Raw genomic sequence first — 17,478 nt, 5'->3', positions numbered from 1 at the left:
ATGGGTAAGTTGAAGACAGCCAAAGTACCATCTTACAAAGTGCTATGTTTGGATATTTTGAGTGTCCCTCAAGGGTTTATGTCTTGAAATATAATCACCATAGTGAGTTATTAAGAGGGGGGAACTTAATCTGACTATGATGTTTAGAGGTCAGGCTTTTGGGAGGTGATTAGGATTAGATAAAGTCATCAGGGTAGAGCCTGAATGATTGAGTGCTGGTGGCACACAGACACATATGCATGTCTGTCTCTCTTTTTTAGGACCTCACTAAGTTGCTGAGGTTGGACACAAACTTTTGATCCTCCCGATTATCTGGGATTATAGGTGTACGCTGCTGCACCAGGCTCGCTCGCTCGCTCTCTCTCTCTCTCTCTCTCTCTCTTTGTATGGTGCTGGGAATGGAACCAAGGACCTTATGCATGTGCTTAGGCAAGTGCTATATCACTGAGCTACATTCCAGTGCCTCTCTGTCTCTTGACATATGATGCCTTGTACCACCTTGGGACACTGCCAGCAAGAAAGCCAAAAGAAGCAAATGTGGCTTCTTGATCTTGCACATCTAGAACTGTGAGCCCAAACGAACCTTTTTTCTTTATATTTTTTCCAGTGTATGGTATTGTTATTAGCAACAGAAAATAGACTAATACACAGTATAATTAATAAGGTAGGAAGAGCTTCCAACGGAGAGACGTGGTAGCCACTACCTTAACCCATGGTCAAATTCAGCATCATTAATCTATCATGAGACACTCTAACAATAGGTTCCTTGTGATGTCACAAGAGGTACCCAGAGTCACCTCTGTTGTATTTTTGCTAAAAATGTTTTACCTGAACCTCATTCAAGCTGTTTGACCCAACTTCTAGTTTACAGGACATCTAGATAACAGAAGACCAAGTAAATGACACCATAAGGAAACAATCTGATAAATCCAGGATGTAGGACAGTTCTATAAAACAACCAGCTTGGTCCCTTCAAAAGATCAAAATAATGGGGGGGGGGGAGTAGTGGAGCTGTCCTAGATTAAAAAAGATTAAAGAGACAAAACCACCAGTACAGGGTGTGATTACACACTGGCCTAAAAAACAAATCAGCAATAAAAGACATTTGGAGCCAGGTGCAGTGGCACATGCCTATAATCCCAGAGAGAATGGGGTAGTTCATAGGATCAGCACCTTTCCTGTATATAACCAAACTTTGACAGAAACAGAATGCTGGTCAGAAGATCCTTAGCTGAAAAAAAAATTACTTCCTAAGCTCAAAAAAAAAAACTGAAAATAGCTTTCCAACTGATTATTCTACATTCTGTTTAGAGATGGGGTCTCACTGAGTTGCCTAGGGCTTCACTAAGCTGCTGAGGCTGGCTTTAAATTCACAGTCCTTTTGTCTCATTCTCATGAACTGTCCAGCCCTAATTTTATTTGGGGGTATGAGGGGGTACCAGGGATTGAACTCAGGAGCACTCAGGCACTAAGCCACATTCCCAGTCCTGTTTTGTATTTTATTTAGAGACAGGGTCTCACTGAGTTGCTTAGCACCTCACCATTGTTGAGGCTGGCTTTGAATTCGCGATCCTCCTGTGTCAGCTTCCCAAGCCGCTGAGATTACAGGTGTGTGCCACCACACCCAATTCCAGTCCTGATTTTTAAGAACCCTATCTTATCCTATAAAATAAAGAGCTGGGCTGGGGTTGTAGCTCAGCGGTAGAGCGCTTGTCTAGCACATGCGAGGCCCTGGGTTCAATCCTCAGCACCACATAAACATAAATAAATAAAATAAAGGTATTGTGTCCAACTACACCTAAAAAATAAATATTAAAAAAAAGGAGCTGGGAAGTAGCTCAGTAGTAAAGGGATCCTGGGTTCAGTCCTCAATACTCCCAAAAGATTATTAAAAATAATAGCAGCTGCCTGTAATCAACTCTTACTATATATATTCCAGGCACTTCACAAGTGATGCTATTTTTCATGAAACAACAATCTTATTAGGTTATAACAATAGCTAAAACTTGTACAGCATTTACTGTATGCCAGGCCCTATTCTGAAGTACCTCACTTATATTAACTATTTAATTCTTATAATCTTATGAATTAGGTAGTATTTTCGTTCGTTCTTTATAGATGAATAAACAGACCACCTAGAGGCTGGGAATTTGTTTTAAGTTATACAGCTTAGTTACTGACCCAGGATTTGAATCCAAGGATGTCGCAGAGTCCATGCCTTTTAGAAGTATTATCCAGGCATATTAACTCATTGTATTTACTCAGCTCATGAGAAAGATGGTAATATCTCTATTTTACAGATGAGGAAACTGAGGAGGGGACGTGGCTATATACTAGGACAACTTGGCAAAACCAGGCCTCAAGCCCAGGTTTTGAACTGGTCTGACTGCAGAGCCCTGTGCTTCACTGTGGAGCAGCCTAGAAAAGAAGGCACATTCCCTGGAGTTCTCCACCTCCACCTTACCTGCTTATAGATGAGTTCAAAGGCTCCTGTGTCACAGTTACGATCCAGCCGCCGGTCAATGACCACTCGCAAGGTGTCTGCTTGTACACCGGCACAGAGCCGGGCTGTGACAGCTGTGGAGGGTGCCATGGTGGGGCTGGCATTGATCTCAATCAACCAGGGCTGGAAATCCTCACCAAATACAAAGTCAGCACCATAGAGCTCAAAGCTGGCCTTCCGACACTGTACTGTGTCTTGGGAGGTCTGAAGCGCATGGATCACAGCAGCCTTCATGCCAGGCACGATGACAGTGGACCAAGCATTTGGTGCCCCTATCTCCTGCAGGTGGGCCTGGAACTTCTGGCTGGACCACATGTTGTCTGGGGGTAGCATGGGATGGCGATGGCAGGAGTTCTCCAGATGCTTCTGGATAGAGTTGTTGCAGAGGTGCACAGAGCTGAAACACAAAGTAGAAAGCTGGGATTCAAGCCGGGCACGGTGGCACATGCCTATAATCCCTGCGGCTTGGGAGGCTGAGGCAGTAGAATTGTGAGTTCAAAGCCAGCCTCAGCAACGGTGAGGCACTAAGCAATTCAGTGAGCCCTGTGTTTAAATAAATTACAAAATAGGGCTGGGGATATGGCTTAGTGGTCAAGTGCCTGAGTTCAATCCCAGTTATCAAAAAAAAAAAAAAGGAAAGAAAGAAAATTGGGGCTTAGCTCCTGCTGCCCCACCTATCCAAAATGAGGGAGGGCAGGAAAATTTCGACATCAACCCTGGGACACGCTGGTCACTTTGACTTGAAATAGGGCCCTACTGGGGAGGACAAGAATGACAAAGGCCTGGAGCCTATATTCTTCTAGGGCGACAATTAGTTTTATCTCTCAGGAGGCTTTGTGGGTGCCAATCATGGTAGCCACAGTATTAAGTGCTTGTGCCTAGTCTCAGTTTGTCCTCCCAATGCCTGGAAGATAAGCAGGTAGGTAAGAATAAAGCCTTGTAGTCAGTCTTCCTGTCTCAATCTCCAGAACTGCTAGGATTACAAGCATGTGCCACCATGCCCAGCCAGGTTCAAGTATTTTTGTATGTGTGGTGCTGGAGATCAAACTCAGGGCCTTACAAATGCTAGGCAAGGACTCTACACTACATCTCCAGCTCTTAAATAGGTTTTCACTTGAACAAAGGCCCACAGCTTGGAAGCTACAGAGATGGAATTTGAACTGAAGCCTCAGCAAGGTTTCCTCTCACCCCAACCAAATTAATACCACATCTTGCCTTTCTCCTCTGGAATTTCCAATGACATCCTTTAATCCTGTTCTATATTTTCTTTTTTTATAACACATATTGCACTTTATCCTATTAGATCAATGCTTTTGTGTTTCTCCCTGCTAGAATATGAGCACTTAAGAGCTGGGATCTCCATTTGTTTCTGTTGTATCCCAAGTGCCCAGAATAATGAATGGCACAGGGTACACTCTTGGTAAATATCTGTTGGATGGAAAGATGGTTGGGTGGATAGAGGTCCTGCCTGCCTGCTCAGTTTGTGTTTGGAACCCAGCAATGCTGCATAGATTCCACTGCATATTTTCATTGCCTTTTTTTGTTGTTGTGTTGTTTTGTTTTGCCAGCTCCCCAACTAGTCTGGGAGTTCATGGGAGGTGAGTGGTAGGGCTCACTTGTCCAGGTTCTTTAGGGAGAAGGGCTGTGTGGAAAAGCGAATGTAGCTATCGCGGTAAAACCACACAGTAAGTGGGTTCCAGTCGGTCACCAGGAACCACTGTCTCAGGTCGAACTTGGTGCCAAAGATGAGCAGGGGGCGCTCAATATACTTCTGTACCACCCATTTGCCATCCTTCATCATCATGGGGTTGCAGTCCACTAGCTTCAGCATCTCCTCCAGGTGGTCCATGCACATGATGCCTAGCAGGAAAAGGGGTAATCAGGGTCTAGGAGGTCAAACTTGGGCTGGCCCTTATCCCCACAAAACTGTCAGGCCACATGGGTAAGGATGTCTTTTGTCAATTAGTATCCTGTTCCCTTTGGGAAACTGAAAATGATTTTAATTTTTTTGGTAACAAGTCATTTTGGGTTGATTGAAAAGGAATATATGCATTGAAAATTTCTGAATAGTATTGATTTTTTTGTTGTTATTTTTGAGGTACTATAGATTAAATCCAGAGGTGCTCTACCACTGAGCTACATTCCCCAAACTTTTTGAGACAGGGTCCCACTAAAATGCTGAGGCTGTCCTCAACTCTTTGATTCTCCTGTCTCAGTCACTGGAGTTATAGGAATGTGTCACTGTGTCCTGCCATGTAATGGGCTGCTGCTTTTATTTTTTGTACTGGGCTTTAAAAGTATGTGCATACATTATTTTTCTCCAATAATTAACAAAATATAAACCAAAAAACCCAAAAATTAGTAAAAAAAATGGCATATTAAAAATACATCTCCCTTTTCAGAGGCAGCCAACTACTGCTTCTAAACATTTATGGAATCCTTAAGGATTTTCTTCCAGGTTATGGGAGAATAAACATGCCTTGGTTACACAGTATTACACAAATTAAAGCAGGATAAGGGTTTGGGATAGGGCTTGGCAAAAGGTAAACATTCAATAAATGTTAACACATATTACTATCACCTGTTTAATAAATTTCTACCCATCGGTTTGCTGGCTCAAAGGGTGTGTACATTCTTAATTTTTTTTTAGAGAGAGAGAGAGAATAAATATATATTTTGTAGATGGACATAACACAATGCCTTTATTTTTATGTGGTGCTGAGAATCGAACCTGGGTCCCGCCCATGCTAGGTGAGTGTTCTACCGCTGAACCACAATCCCAGCCCCACATTCTTCATTTTATATTGCCAAAGATGTTCTTCTAATTTTCAGTCCCAGCAAGAATGTATGAAATTGTGTTTGTTCAAATCCTACCCAACACTGTTGATTATGATGATCTATTTTAGACTTTCTTCTAGATAGAAAATGTTCTTTTTTTTTTTTTTTTTTTTTTGAGGAAAAGGAAAAAGAAGTTTTATTGCTTTGCTAACACAGCGGACCTGTGTCCCAAAGATTTTGATTCTGCCCATCAAGGTTTTTCTTTTTAGACAGGGTTCTCACTATGTTGCTTAGACTGGTCTGGAACCCCTGGGCTCAGGCAAGCTTCCAGCCTCAGCCTCTGAACTGGGATTTTGAATGTGCACCAGCTTGTTTGGCTTAAGGCATTGCTTTAATGCTAGTAAATATCAGAATCATATCACCAGACACAAAATCACAAATAATCTCATTTGCCCAAAGTAGCCTATTGCCTGCCAATGGCACAGAAAAAACTTGTGCCTGGTTCCCGGTCTGGATCTTTTCCTAAAGGGCCAGATTGGGGCTGGGGTTGTAGCTCAGTGGTGGAGCACTTGCCTAGCATGTGTGAGGCACTGGGTTCAAATTTTAGCACCACATATAAATTTAAAAAATAAATAAATAAAGGTCCATTGACAACTAAAAAATATTTTAAAAAGGTGGTGGGTAGGGCTGAGGTTGTGGCTCAGAGGCAGAGCATTTGCCTCCTATGTGTGAGGAACTGGGTTTGATCCTCAGCACTACATAAAAATATATAAACAAAATAAACGTTATTGTGACCATCTACAACTAGAAAAATATTTTTTAAAAAAAGGGTGGTGGGTAGACCAATCATCAGGATTTCCAGAATATAATATCTTTTTATTTTTTCTGAGTGGGGTGGTTATCAGGGATTGAACTCAGAGGCATTTGACTACTAAGTGCCTCATGCCCCCTTTTTTGAATTTTATTTGGAGACCGTCTCACTGAGTTGCTTAGTGCCTCGCTGTTGCTGAGGCTGGCTTTGAATTCACAGTCTTCCTGCCTCAGCCTCCCAACCCTGGAATTATAAGCATGCACACTGTGCCTGGCCCAAGACCATAATGCCTTGTATAAGAAAAGATTACATCTGCTGAGCTGGGGTTGTAGCTCAGTGGTGGAGCGCTTGCCTAGCACGTGTGAGGCATTGAGTTTGATCCTGAGCACCACATAAAAATAAAATATACAAAGGTATTGTGTTCATCTGCAACAAAAATATGTTTTTTAAAAATTATAACTGCCAGGTGCAGTGTAATCCCAATGACTCAGGAAGCTGAGGTAGGAGAATCGAAATTCCAACGCCAGCCTCATCAATTTAGCAAGGCCCTAAGCAACTTTGTGAGACCCTGTCTCGAAATAGAAAATAAAAAGGGCTGGGGAGTTGGCTCAGAGTTAAGTGCCACTGGGTTCAATCTCTGGTACCAAAATTTAAAAAAGGAGAAAGACTTATAATACACACACCAAATGCATAGAAACAAGTGTAGATAGAAACACATTAAAAAGTTAATAGGTTATCTTTTGGTGAAATCAAGGGACATTTGCTTCTAATTTCCTATATTGTTTTGTTTTATTTTTTTAAAACAATAAACACATATTTTCATGATTGGGAAAAAAAATCAAGTATTTCTAAAGTATAAAAAGAAAAGAATCTAATGCTTTTTTCGTTGTTGTTGTTTTGTGGGATTGATCCCAGGGGTGCTCTACCACTGAGATTTATCCTCAGACCTTTTTATTTTGAGACAGTGTCTCGTGTCAAGTTGCCCATATTGGCCTCGAACTTGAAATCCTCCTGCTTCAGACTCCCCAGTGGCTGGGATTACAGGTGTGTACCACTGTGAATGATAGTTGTTTAACAGTTTCTTTTGGTGATGTTGGAGATTGAAGCCAGAGACTCAAGCATGCTAGGCAAGTACTCGACTATTAAGCTATATCTCCAGCCCTCCTGGTTTTAATGTGACATCCTCCAATGTTTGGAGCTGCAATGGCTTCACCCTAGCATAAATAAACCTACTCAAGAGCAGTATTCGAAAGAAGCTGATACTGAAATCTGTTTTCTAGCTCTTGGGCATCCTTTCACAGTCTTTAAAGGCGGGGCTAAGGCACTGCTGGCTTTCCTTTTCAAATTCCAGTCACACTTGGCTGAGGAGTCTGAATAACAGCTAATAATAGAAGCATCAATGTGGCAGTTACTATGCACAGGTCCAGGACCTAAGTACTTTTTTTTGGTCCTGGGGATTAAACCCAAGGGCATTTAACCACTAAGCTACATCCCTAGCTTTTTTTATTTTTTATTTTATTTTTGCCTCCCCAGTTGCTGGGATTACAGGCATGTGCCACCATGCATGGCTTCTAAATGCTTTATAAACATTATACTCATTTAATTTTCTCAGGAAGTATTGGCTCCATTTTACCAGTGATGATGATGAGGCACAGAAAAGGTTAATTAACCCTGCCTGAAGTCTTATAAGTAGGGGAAGGATAACCTTGAACTAGGGGTCCTGGCCTTAGGACTATAGAGATGTGCTGGTGAAATCTGAGATCCTTTAGATAATAAGCAACTAAGTGCTTGTGAGTGTCACCAAACTTACCTAAAGCATTGATCCAAACTCAGGGGCAGGAGAGGAACAGTTGGGACTATCATCCCAGCAGCTCTCATATGGGGTTGACTATGCTGATCTACAACTTAAGATGTACTCTGCATTTAATCTCACCTGGTAGAAGGCTTTATCAATCTTCACTTCACAAAGGAGGAAACTGAGGTTCAGATAGGTGATGTGACTTGCTCTAGGTCACAAAGAATATTAGTGACAGAGCTGGGCTGTCAGTCCAGTTTGGCAGACTGCACTATTAACCTCCCTGGCCTCTAATGGGGGATAAGATCACAGGGTATTGGTGCAAAAAGCAGAGGCTGATCCCCCACCTCGTCCACGAGACTTGGCTCCTGGCTTCACGATCCAGATGTTGCGGTCCCCTTCCATATCAATCTGAGGCATCACAGCCCGAAGCTGCTGCAGGAGATCCTCACAGCGCTGGACCTGTGCATCCAGATGCTTGAGTTCTGCCCCCTCACTGTGGAGAGATGGTGGGACTTAGGCAGGGCAAGGCCTGGGGGCAGGCAGGAGGGCAGGACAAGGGGAGACATATCCTCCTTCACCCTAGGCCATGGTTCAACCACCTTGGTCATGCCTTCCCCCTAGAGATCCACATGGATCTCTCTCAAACCTCCATCTTCACCCTCAAGCCACCCCACGAGCCCTCTTGCCCAGACCATAGCAATAGGAATGACTGAGTAAATCCCATTTACTTCACAGTTCACATTCCACTCCAATATTCCATTTTCTGCCCACTCCCTTCCTATTAAAACTGAATCATTCCAGCTCCAAATGATGGGGCACCACACCAAGGGCTTTCCATATATTATCTCTAATCCTCTAGCAGCCCTTTCAGGGAGGTATCACCTGTCCCATTTTAGAGGAAAGTAAACTAAAGCTTGGAAAATTAGGGTATTTGCCCAAGGCTACCCACTTGGTGGCTGAACCAGGATTCAAATGCCTGATTAGTTCATCTGCAGGTGCTTTTTTGGCATTCCTGTCCTCTTTATCTAGACCTAATAATGCTTAAGAGGTGGGTTCCCTTCTAGATTAATTCACTCAAGCACATCTGTATCATAGCTCCCCTACCTTTCTCTTCCCATCACTCACCCCCACCTGACCCATTCATTTACTTGGTTATCATCTGGCTCCCCAAACTAGAACTTGTCTTTTTTTTTTAATGGTGCTGGAAATCGATCCCAGGGCCTTGCATATTCTAGGCAAGCACTCTTAACTATACCACCAGTCCAGAAAAGGAAAGTTCAAATAGATTAGTGATGTTGCCAAAGTCATAGAGCTTGGAAGTTGCAAAGCCAGGACTTGAACTTAGGTCTACCTGACAGCACAGGCCATCATCTTAGTGCCTACATTGTGCTAAGAGCCAGGAAGAGTGGTCTGGACTCTATCAAGGAGGCAGTGAGAATCCCTGAGGGTTCCTGAGCTGAAGAGTAGCAACAGGAACAAAAATGAGAGGCTTCAGGAGGAGGCGAGGGCTGTGTTAGATTGTGAGAGTCTGTTCCTAATTACCTGCCTCAGCCCATAGCCCTGGCTGCAGGAGTACTCACTGGACCACTTGATAGTAGCGCTGGAGGAAGAGGGTCCAGCCCTCAGGGCTGAGGTACAGTGGAGCCTCCAGGTCCTTGTCGATGTCCATGTGAGCCAGGTTGCTAAGGTGCTCCTCACATGCACACAAGGCCTCATCCACAAACTCTGGGGACACTGTCATGAGCTTTTTTTCCTGATTCTTGAGGTTCTTCTCTCCTGCAGAGATAGGGAAGAGTCTGTCTGTCACTAGAACACACCAAGGAAGGTGAAATGACACATGCTACAGTGCTTACCAACCCGAGGCTTGTCACTCACCTCAGGCCTCACCTGAAAGACACCTGAGGCCTACCATGAACCCAGATCCCCAGCTGCCCTGGGACTTGTCACTTACCTGAGGTTTTGCTCAAAATTTACCTGCAACTCTAGCACTTCATCCCTGGCCCCCACTCCACCCTAAATGTCCCCAAAGTCCTACAGCACCTAAAGCCCCAGCACATAGCTGTAGCCTCTCTAACCCTGGGACCTCTGACACATCTGAGACCCTGCACCTGGAAACCTTGGCCTTTGAACCTAGATATACATGAAACCAAACCTGACATGGCTTCTTTATTTATTTTATTATTTTTTTCACAGTGCTGGGAATTGAATGCATGCCAGGCAAACACTCTACCACTGAGCCACATCCCCAGCCCCCAATATGACTTCTTAAGTCTTGAAACACAACAGAAATCTACTCACTCCCAGAATCCTGACATAAATCAACCATCATCAACCCATAGAAACACTAACCTTACATGTGCAATGCGAGGCCCTGACACACACCTGAAAATGAATCTCTAGAAACTGACATCTCAGAAGACTCAATGCACACCTACAGCCCTGACTCATTCCTGAACATCCTGAAATATAAGTGAGCCCTTAACCCCCTGCAGCCTGACCCACACCTGAGCCCATTGCCAGAGAAAGCTTAAGTGCAGGGTCTCTGCCCAGTAGGGGACCCCTGTGCTACTAATCCTAGCACATAATAAGAGTCATCTTGTACCTGGCACAGTTATGTAAAAGACAGAATGGAGAAGAGACAGGGATTTTTTTCTCCTTCCCTTATAGTTGCCCTTTACTTCTCTGAATCCCTGGCTAAGGAGCCCTTGCATTTAAAGGATTAGTGGCTTGGAGGTAGGAGCTAAATACATAAAGGGAAGGGGCAAGTAATGGGCTGTGTTCTTCTGTGTGCCCTTTACTCCCAGATGTTCCTTATTTTTAAAAAAAAATTTTTAATATTTATTTTTTAGGTGTAGATGGACACAACACAATGCCTTTATTTTATATGTGGTGCTGAGGATCAAACCCAGGTCTCGCCCATGCTAGGCGGGCGCTCCACCGCTGAGCCACAATCCCAGTCCCAGATGTTCCTTATTTTTGGTCACATAGGGTGCTCAGGACTCCTGTAAACTGTGGGTTCACTTCTTCCTTCTCCTAGACCTATCTCCCTCAGACAAGGATGGACCATGTCTTCTTAGTCTGCTCTCTGTAGGGTGCTCATTTACATGCCAGGCCCATGCACAGGCTGATCACCAAACAAACCAGAAGACATGTATATGGGAAGTTGGGAAATAGAAAAATGGTTGAGTGAGCAGACTAGAGGGTATATAAACAGTAGTTAGGAAGATAGAATAATACATGGATAAATGGTTTTGTAGAAGGATGGGAAGGAGAGTGGGGAGTGGATAAATGGATAGGGAATGTGCTGATGGCAAGTGGGTGAATGAGGAGATCAACAGTGGGTTGGTAGGTGGGAGGATGGATACATGGATGGATGGATGGATGGATGGATGGATAGGTGAATGAGTAGACTGGAGGATGGGTGAACACATGGATGAAAAGAAGGGTGGGAAGGGTGTTGGATGGTCATATGGATATGGATAATGGAAGCACGGTGGGTAAGGGAGTGAAGGTAACCACAGTACTTACTTGCGGCTTCTTCCTTTTCTTTTTCGACAGAGTATGACTTCCATTCCGACTTCACCACCAGCTTGAGAACGTTGCGGGCAGCTGTCAGCCAGAAGTCCTCTGCTCCCAGGGCAGGGGATACCCTGCTCAGCCCCTAGGCTCGAGGCCTGTTCTGGTTCTGGAACCTGATCGTGACTTGCCCCATTTTGGATGTGGAACCTGACTCTACCTTTTCTGACTCTAGAACCTGAATGAGAACCTGGATCCTGTTTCAGTTGTATTCTCAGACCCAGAATGTGACAATGAGACTGGACTTGGCTTATACTCTGTCTTCAGAATCTGGTGTGGACCAGATTGTCTGTTGTCTTAGTTCTTTCTTCAGTTCCTCATCTACTTTTTTTTTTCCCCCTTTTGTACCAGGGATTAAACCCAGGGGTGAGTAATCACCGAGCCACATCCTCATCCCTATTAATGTTTTTATTTTCAGACAGGGTCTTGCTAAGTTGCTTAGGGTCTCCCTAAGCTGCTGAGGCTGGCTTTAAACTCGTGATCCTCCTGCCTCAGCCTCCCAAACCACTGGGATTACAGGCATGTGCCACTGTGCCCGGCTCCTCATACAGTTTTAAAAAATATTTTTAGTTGTAAATGAACATAATAACTTTATTTTATTTATTTTTGTATGTGGTGCTGAGGCTCAAGCCCAATGCCTCACATGTGCTAGGCAAGTGCTCTACCACTGAGCCACAATCCTAGCCCCCCTTATATACTTTTGATACTTATTCTAGCCTAAGAACCCAAACCTTGACCCAAAACCTAGTTCAGATTTGGAACATAACTTAAGACCTAGCGTCTAACCTGGATCCAAATTCTATTTAGAACATACTGTGGAGCTGGAAGCCATTCTGCCTTAGAATCTCACAACCTATAGTCTTTCATGGAACCCAATCCAGCCAATAGAACTTGACATAAGCCTGAAATCCATTCTGGATTCCAAATTCAACCAACCACTAACTTTTAGAACCTGCTCTAGAATACAAGCAAGCTACCTAAGTTTTCTGGAGGTCAGGGCTGGCCAAGCTAGGAGTATCATTAAGTGAGGGTATAGTAGGACTGGGGATAGGGAAGAAACTTGCTGGGGTAGATGAGGGCATAAGGAGAGGCCTGCTATTCCCTGGTGTGAGCCAGAGATTTGGTCCAGGCATGGGGCTAGGGGTTCTCCTTACCTATGAAGGCTTTTTTGTCATCTTCAGCACCCAGGCGGTAGCAACGTGGGAAGAAGGAGTCAGCGTCAGCCTCATCAAACCAGGGCAAGTTCCGGAGATTGAGACACAGACCCACCTATGGAGTTAGCTGCTGAGGGGGCAGGGTAGGACTTGCCCAGGGAGCTCTAAGAGACTCCCCCACAGGCAGCACACATCCAGTCAGGAAGACCTTGCCCATATGCTCTCAGAGCCTCTATTCCACTCACTAGGCTTAACTTACTCACATCTATATCCATGTCTGCCTGGTGGTCCCCTTTGTCACAAATCCCATTCACCCTTCATTCATATCCTTAAAGACCTGCCTCATCTAGGAATTCCTCTCCAAGTCTCTGCCAATGATAAAATGACAGACCATTTTATAAAGTTCTTCATCCTTCACCCTAGAAAACAGGCCTTACTGCTACTGTCATTTAAAGATGAGGACACTGAGGCTCAGAGATGTACAGCCACTTGCTATCAGAGATAAGACAGAATGAAGCCATCAGCCAGATGTACCCTTGCTCACAGTTTGGATTTGGTGTTTGTGTGGGCTTCAGATCCTATTTGAATCCTGCAGCCCAGTTATTTGTTTGTTTTTGGTACCAAGGATTGAACCAAGGGGCACTTAACTACTAAGCCACATCCCCAACCTTTTTTGTTTTGAGACACAGTCTTGCTAAGTTACTGAGGTTGGCTTTGAACTTTTGATCCTCCTGCTTCAGCCTCCCAAGCCGTTGGGATTATAGGTGTGCACCATCACATCCAGCTGAAGTCCAGTTTAGTCAAGATGTCTACACTACCAGATATCCCACAGGGGTTGAATTAGAGTCCAAGTCTTTCTGACTTCAGGTCTCACTGGATTATTTATCTCCTGCTTTCCTGAGAACTTTCTTTTACTGACAAGGGGAGAGACGGGGTTGGGACTACTAGTCTAAGGGTGGGGTTGGAAGCTGTCCTGCCTACTGCCCTGAGGAGCCCACCTTTGTAGTAAAGGAGCCAGCTCGAGCATAGTGGTTTATCATCTGATCCTTAGAGAGGAAGCGACAGTCCATCACATCTCGCCGGGTGGTCCAGATAAGGTAAGGTGTCTCATTCCGAACCATGCGGGACTGGGGAGGAGACAGAGACAGGGAGGCCAGTGTGGGCAGCTTCTCCCCAACCCTCCTGAGCACAAAGGACAGGATACTTCCAAACTATCCTGTGGTCCTCACAACGTTTCTGTGTAAGGCATGAAGGGCATTTCTTCTCCAGGGCACATGCTTGGCCAGAAGAGAGCAGGCTTAGTCTGAGTGTTACAACAAAATGCTGGACCTTTCTCTGACCCATGGCCATCAGTCACTTGCCAGAAGCTGGACACAGCCTCCAAACTGATGTGCACACAGCATGTAACAGAGGTTCTTTTGTGGTCCCCACCTCTCCATCCTTTCTAAAAATCTGGGAGGTAGGATTATTAATAACTAATAACACCATATGCTATGCTCTGTTTGAAATACTTTCTATGTTAATCCATTGACTCCTCATCCAACCCTATGAGGTAGGAGCTACCATTTCACAGATGAGGGAATTGAGGTACACGAAGGGTAAACGACCTACCCCAGGGTTCACAAAGCTGAACCACATGAAACTACCGATTTTCATCTTATCTTGACGTGCAGGAATGGCTATTTCATATAGTTCAACTTAGTAAGAGTTGGTGCCAATCTAATGAATCCAAGTGTCCTTAACCTCCACACACATGTCCTCCACACCATCTCACCAGCCTCTCTCAGAGTTGTGTAAGACCTTCCTATGAGCCTTCAATTGCTAAGGGCAAAGGAAGCAGATGAACAAAGAGATTTTTACCTGGAAGGGATAACTAGCATGCACAGAGGATGTGACAGCCTTGTCAGAGCCCCACTGAGTCCTTCACTGCTCTGGGGGCCTATCCAGCCTTTAGAGAAACAATCATCTTTATACAGATGGGGAAACTGAGACCCAGAGAAGAAAAGGATTTGTCTGAGGTCACCCCATTGGGCGCCAGACCTCTCCTTCTGAATAGCCACCCTCCAGCCAATCCTGTGCTTCAGCTGGCCCCCAGGACGCTCACCATCAAAGCATGTGTCCCATCTAGGTCATCAAATTCCAGAAGGCCATTTAAGTCAAACAGCTGTGTTTGTTGATAATGCTCTTCTTCATCTTCAATGTATGCAGAGCCCAGACCTGATGAGAGCCATGTCCCTGCCCCATAGGTACAAATCCTCAACCCTGGGATGGTGAGAACATAAGGAAGAAGACTGGGAGGGGTCTTGTGGAAAGAGAGGGAACTGTTCACCTTCCTCAGTGGTGTCACTATCACCTAGCATTGAGCTGTCCAGATCCTTCTGGGATGGCATTAAGGCAGTGCCCGGAGGATGGATCATCTTCTTCTCTACCCAGCCTCTCCGGCGTAAGAGATACCGGATCACTGGGTAGCGGCCTTGGATCATAAAGATCTTCTTCTGCTATAAGGTGAGAGATAGAGACTTGTTCAATAAGCATTGCCAAGGTGCCAAACACAGGGGATATAGTAGTGACCCAGTTACAGTCTCTGCCTCTAAGCTGGCCTCTGTAGGGAATTTTTATATTCTACTGGGAAAAATAGCTAAAAAACATGGAGGGAAATAAATATGCATAGTGTCTGGGGGGGGTGGTATATGATTGTTAATTCCAATGACTTGGGAATTTGGAGCAGAAGGATTGCAAGTTCAAGGCCAGTTCCTGCAATTTAGCAAGGCCCTAAGCAAGAACTGTCTTAAAAAAAAAAAAAAGAAAAAGGGCTCTATAGAGATGTGGTAATATGCACCTGGGTTCAATCCCCTAGTACCAAAATAAACAAATATGCATAGTAACAATGTTGGCAATAATAGCTGATATTTACTGAGTATTTACTATGTGGTAAATGCTTCATGTATTACTTACAATGACATACATTTTTATTAGATGCTCACTGGTTATGAAATAAAGATGCAGAGAAATTAAGTAGCTTGGACATACCATGGTTAAGTGAAAGAGATTTCTTTTTGTGCTGGGAATTAAACCCAAAGCCTCACCCATGCTAAGCACAGTTCAATCACTGAGTTACACTCCCAACCCCAAGAGTATGGATTTAAATCCAGGCAGTGTAAAATCTATATACTTAATGAGACCCGGAGAAACTACTTAGGAATACATGGTTAGAGAAGATCAAAAGAGTCATGAATATACAGAGCTGAGCAAATGGCAGTGTAGGCAGAGGGAAAAGCATGTGCAAGGGCCCAAAAGCAGAATGGAGACCAAAAGGAACTGAAAGGGTGAGTGCAGTTTGGAAAATGAAGGGAGAGCCCATGAGAAGGTAGGTAGTATGGACAGACCATGGACAGCCCTGCAGGCTTGAGCCCTTGGATGTGGGTTTTTATATGAGTAGCACAAAGCAATAAAGGTTAGGTGAGGAAGTGCTTAGTTGGAAGCTTTGCTTTGTTAAGTTTGGCTTGCTACTGTATGGAAAAAAGATGGGAACAAGTATGGAAACAGACCATTTGGAAGGCTGTTGTGCTTACAGTGAAGATGGGGCAAAAGTGGGGGGATGGGATTCATTTTGGAATCAGAGATGAATGATTTTGCTGATGGGATTAGATGTGGTAGTAAAAAAAAAATTGGAAATATTGGATTTGAGGTTGAACAACTGAGATGAGAAAGTCCAGACGAGAAGGAATGACAAGTTTGGGTAGGATATCAGAGCATGAGATTGAAATGTTGATAAACTCTGGGTAGAGATGTCAACTAGGGGGCTGGAGAGGGTACGCAGTGGGTGCAGCACATTGGACTCACAACCAGAGAGAAGCATGCATGCAGCATGCATGGGTAGGGATCTATGGAGCCTCTAATATCTAAGAAACTGCCCAAAGCAACTGAAAAGTAGCAGCCAGAAAGAGAGAAAAGAAAAGTAGGAGTGTGCAGTCAGATAGCTAAGGAGGATGGGTGTGTGGGGCATCAGTGCACACCCACAGGCAACTCAATCAAGATGGCAGGACTGAAGAGGCGCTGCTGGGTTTGGCTCCTTGGAGGTCACGAAGGGCCTTAATGAGAGTGGTTTTTAAAAGGAATGGGATGGGAAAGGCAGAAAATCAGAGGGAAGGGAACTGAGGAGTGAATTCCAGGTAAAGAAGTGGAACAATGCCCAGACAATTCTGTCAAGAAGTTTGGCCCTGAATGAGAAGTGAAAATGGGGAGGTATTGGAAGATGAGTGTAGAATTAAGGAGGTTTTTTTTGGTTGCTTTTGAAGGACATGACAAAAATACCACAAGGAGGCAGGACAAAGTACTCCAGGGTCCTTTCTAAACTCCTCCCCACCAACCCATTCCGACCTTGACAGCTCTCTCCACGTGGATTTTGGCGTTTCTGAGCCGGCCCATGTGGTGAGGTGTCTTGGAGAATCCTCGCCAGAGGACAAGGGATCCTGCAGAAAGAGGCGTTATAGGGGCTGGGATAGGTTGGGGCTTAGCCGGGGTCATTTTGGCACCCTCTTCCCTCCCTCCACCCTTCATCAGGACGCCCACACCATTCGTTCCGTCCCCATGCTTCTTCTTGCAGCTGCCACCGGCCAGGGCAGGCAACGCTCTGGGCCTCACCGTCTTGCGTGGGGGGATCATCCAGGACCTGGGCAGGCCGGGGGCTGAATAGGTGGGGATCCGCAGGGCCCTGGGCGCGGGTGCCGCAGGCAGGAGTCTCGGAGGCGCGGCCTAGGCAGGGCATGAAGCCAGCACTGCTGGCCAGGCGCTGACGGCCAGCACCACTCGCCTCGGGCTGGGTGGAGGCGGGCCCCGGCCATGGCAGCCTCCCAGG

At 45.0% G+C, this 17,478-nt stretch overlaps 2 protein-coding genes across 3 annotated transcripts in view; one reads left to right on the top strand and one right to left on the bottom strand.

The window, feature by feature from the left end:
- The window catches only part of Rpusd3 (RNA pseudouridine synthase D3), a 24,123-nt gene extending 12,656 nt beyond the window's left edge, over positions 1-11,467 (top strand). The window contains exon 10 of the transcript XR_003300273.2: positions 11,449-11,467. The gene's annotated coding sequence lies outside the window, so the exon portion shown is untranslated. The remainder of the gene's footprint in view (positions 1-11,448) is intronic.
- Ttll3 (tubulin tyrosine ligase like 3) overlaps positions 1-17,478 on the bottom strand; it is a 21,229-nt gene extending 3,751 nt beyond the window's left edge. Inside the window, exons 1-11 of one of the 2 annotated variants that reach the window (XM_077793494.1) lie at positions 17,265-17,478; positions 17,001-17,092; positions 14,950-15,118; positions 14,725-14,855; positions 13,619-13,747; positions 12,621-12,735; positions 11,419-11,517; positions 9,471-9,666; positions 8,235-8,383; positions 4,120-4,363; positions 2,465-2,900 (exon numbers count right to left, since the gene is read on the bottom strand). In XM_077793494.1, coding sequence (XP_077649620.1) covers positions 2,465-2,900; positions 4,120-4,363; positions 8,235-8,383; positions 9,471-9,666; positions 11,419-11,517; positions 12,621-12,735; positions 13,619-13,747; positions 14,725-14,855; positions 14,950-15,118; positions 17,001-17,092; positions 17,265-17,388 — 1,884 coding nt within the window. In that variant the 5' untranslated portion in view covers positions 17,389-17,478. The remainder of the gene's footprint in view (positions 1-2,464; positions 2,901-4,119; positions 4,364-8,234; positions 8,384-9,470; positions 9,667-11,418; positions 11,518-12,620; positions 12,736-13,618; positions 13,748-14,724; positions 14,856-14,949; positions 15,119-17,000; positions 17,093-17,264) is intronic. The other variant, XM_026383125.1, reaches the window with a different exon arrangement.

The sequence above is a fragment of the Urocitellus parryii genome, chromosome 16, assembly GCF_045843805.1.
Source record: "Urocitellus parryii isolate mUroPar1 chromosome 16, mUroPar1.hap1, whole genome shotgun sequence".
NCBI classification, from domain to species: domain Eukaryota; kingdom Metazoa; phylum Chordata; class Mammalia; order Rodentia; family Sciuridae; genus Urocitellus; species Urocitellus parryii.
This window is presented reverse-complemented; position numbering and strand designations above follow the sequence as displayed.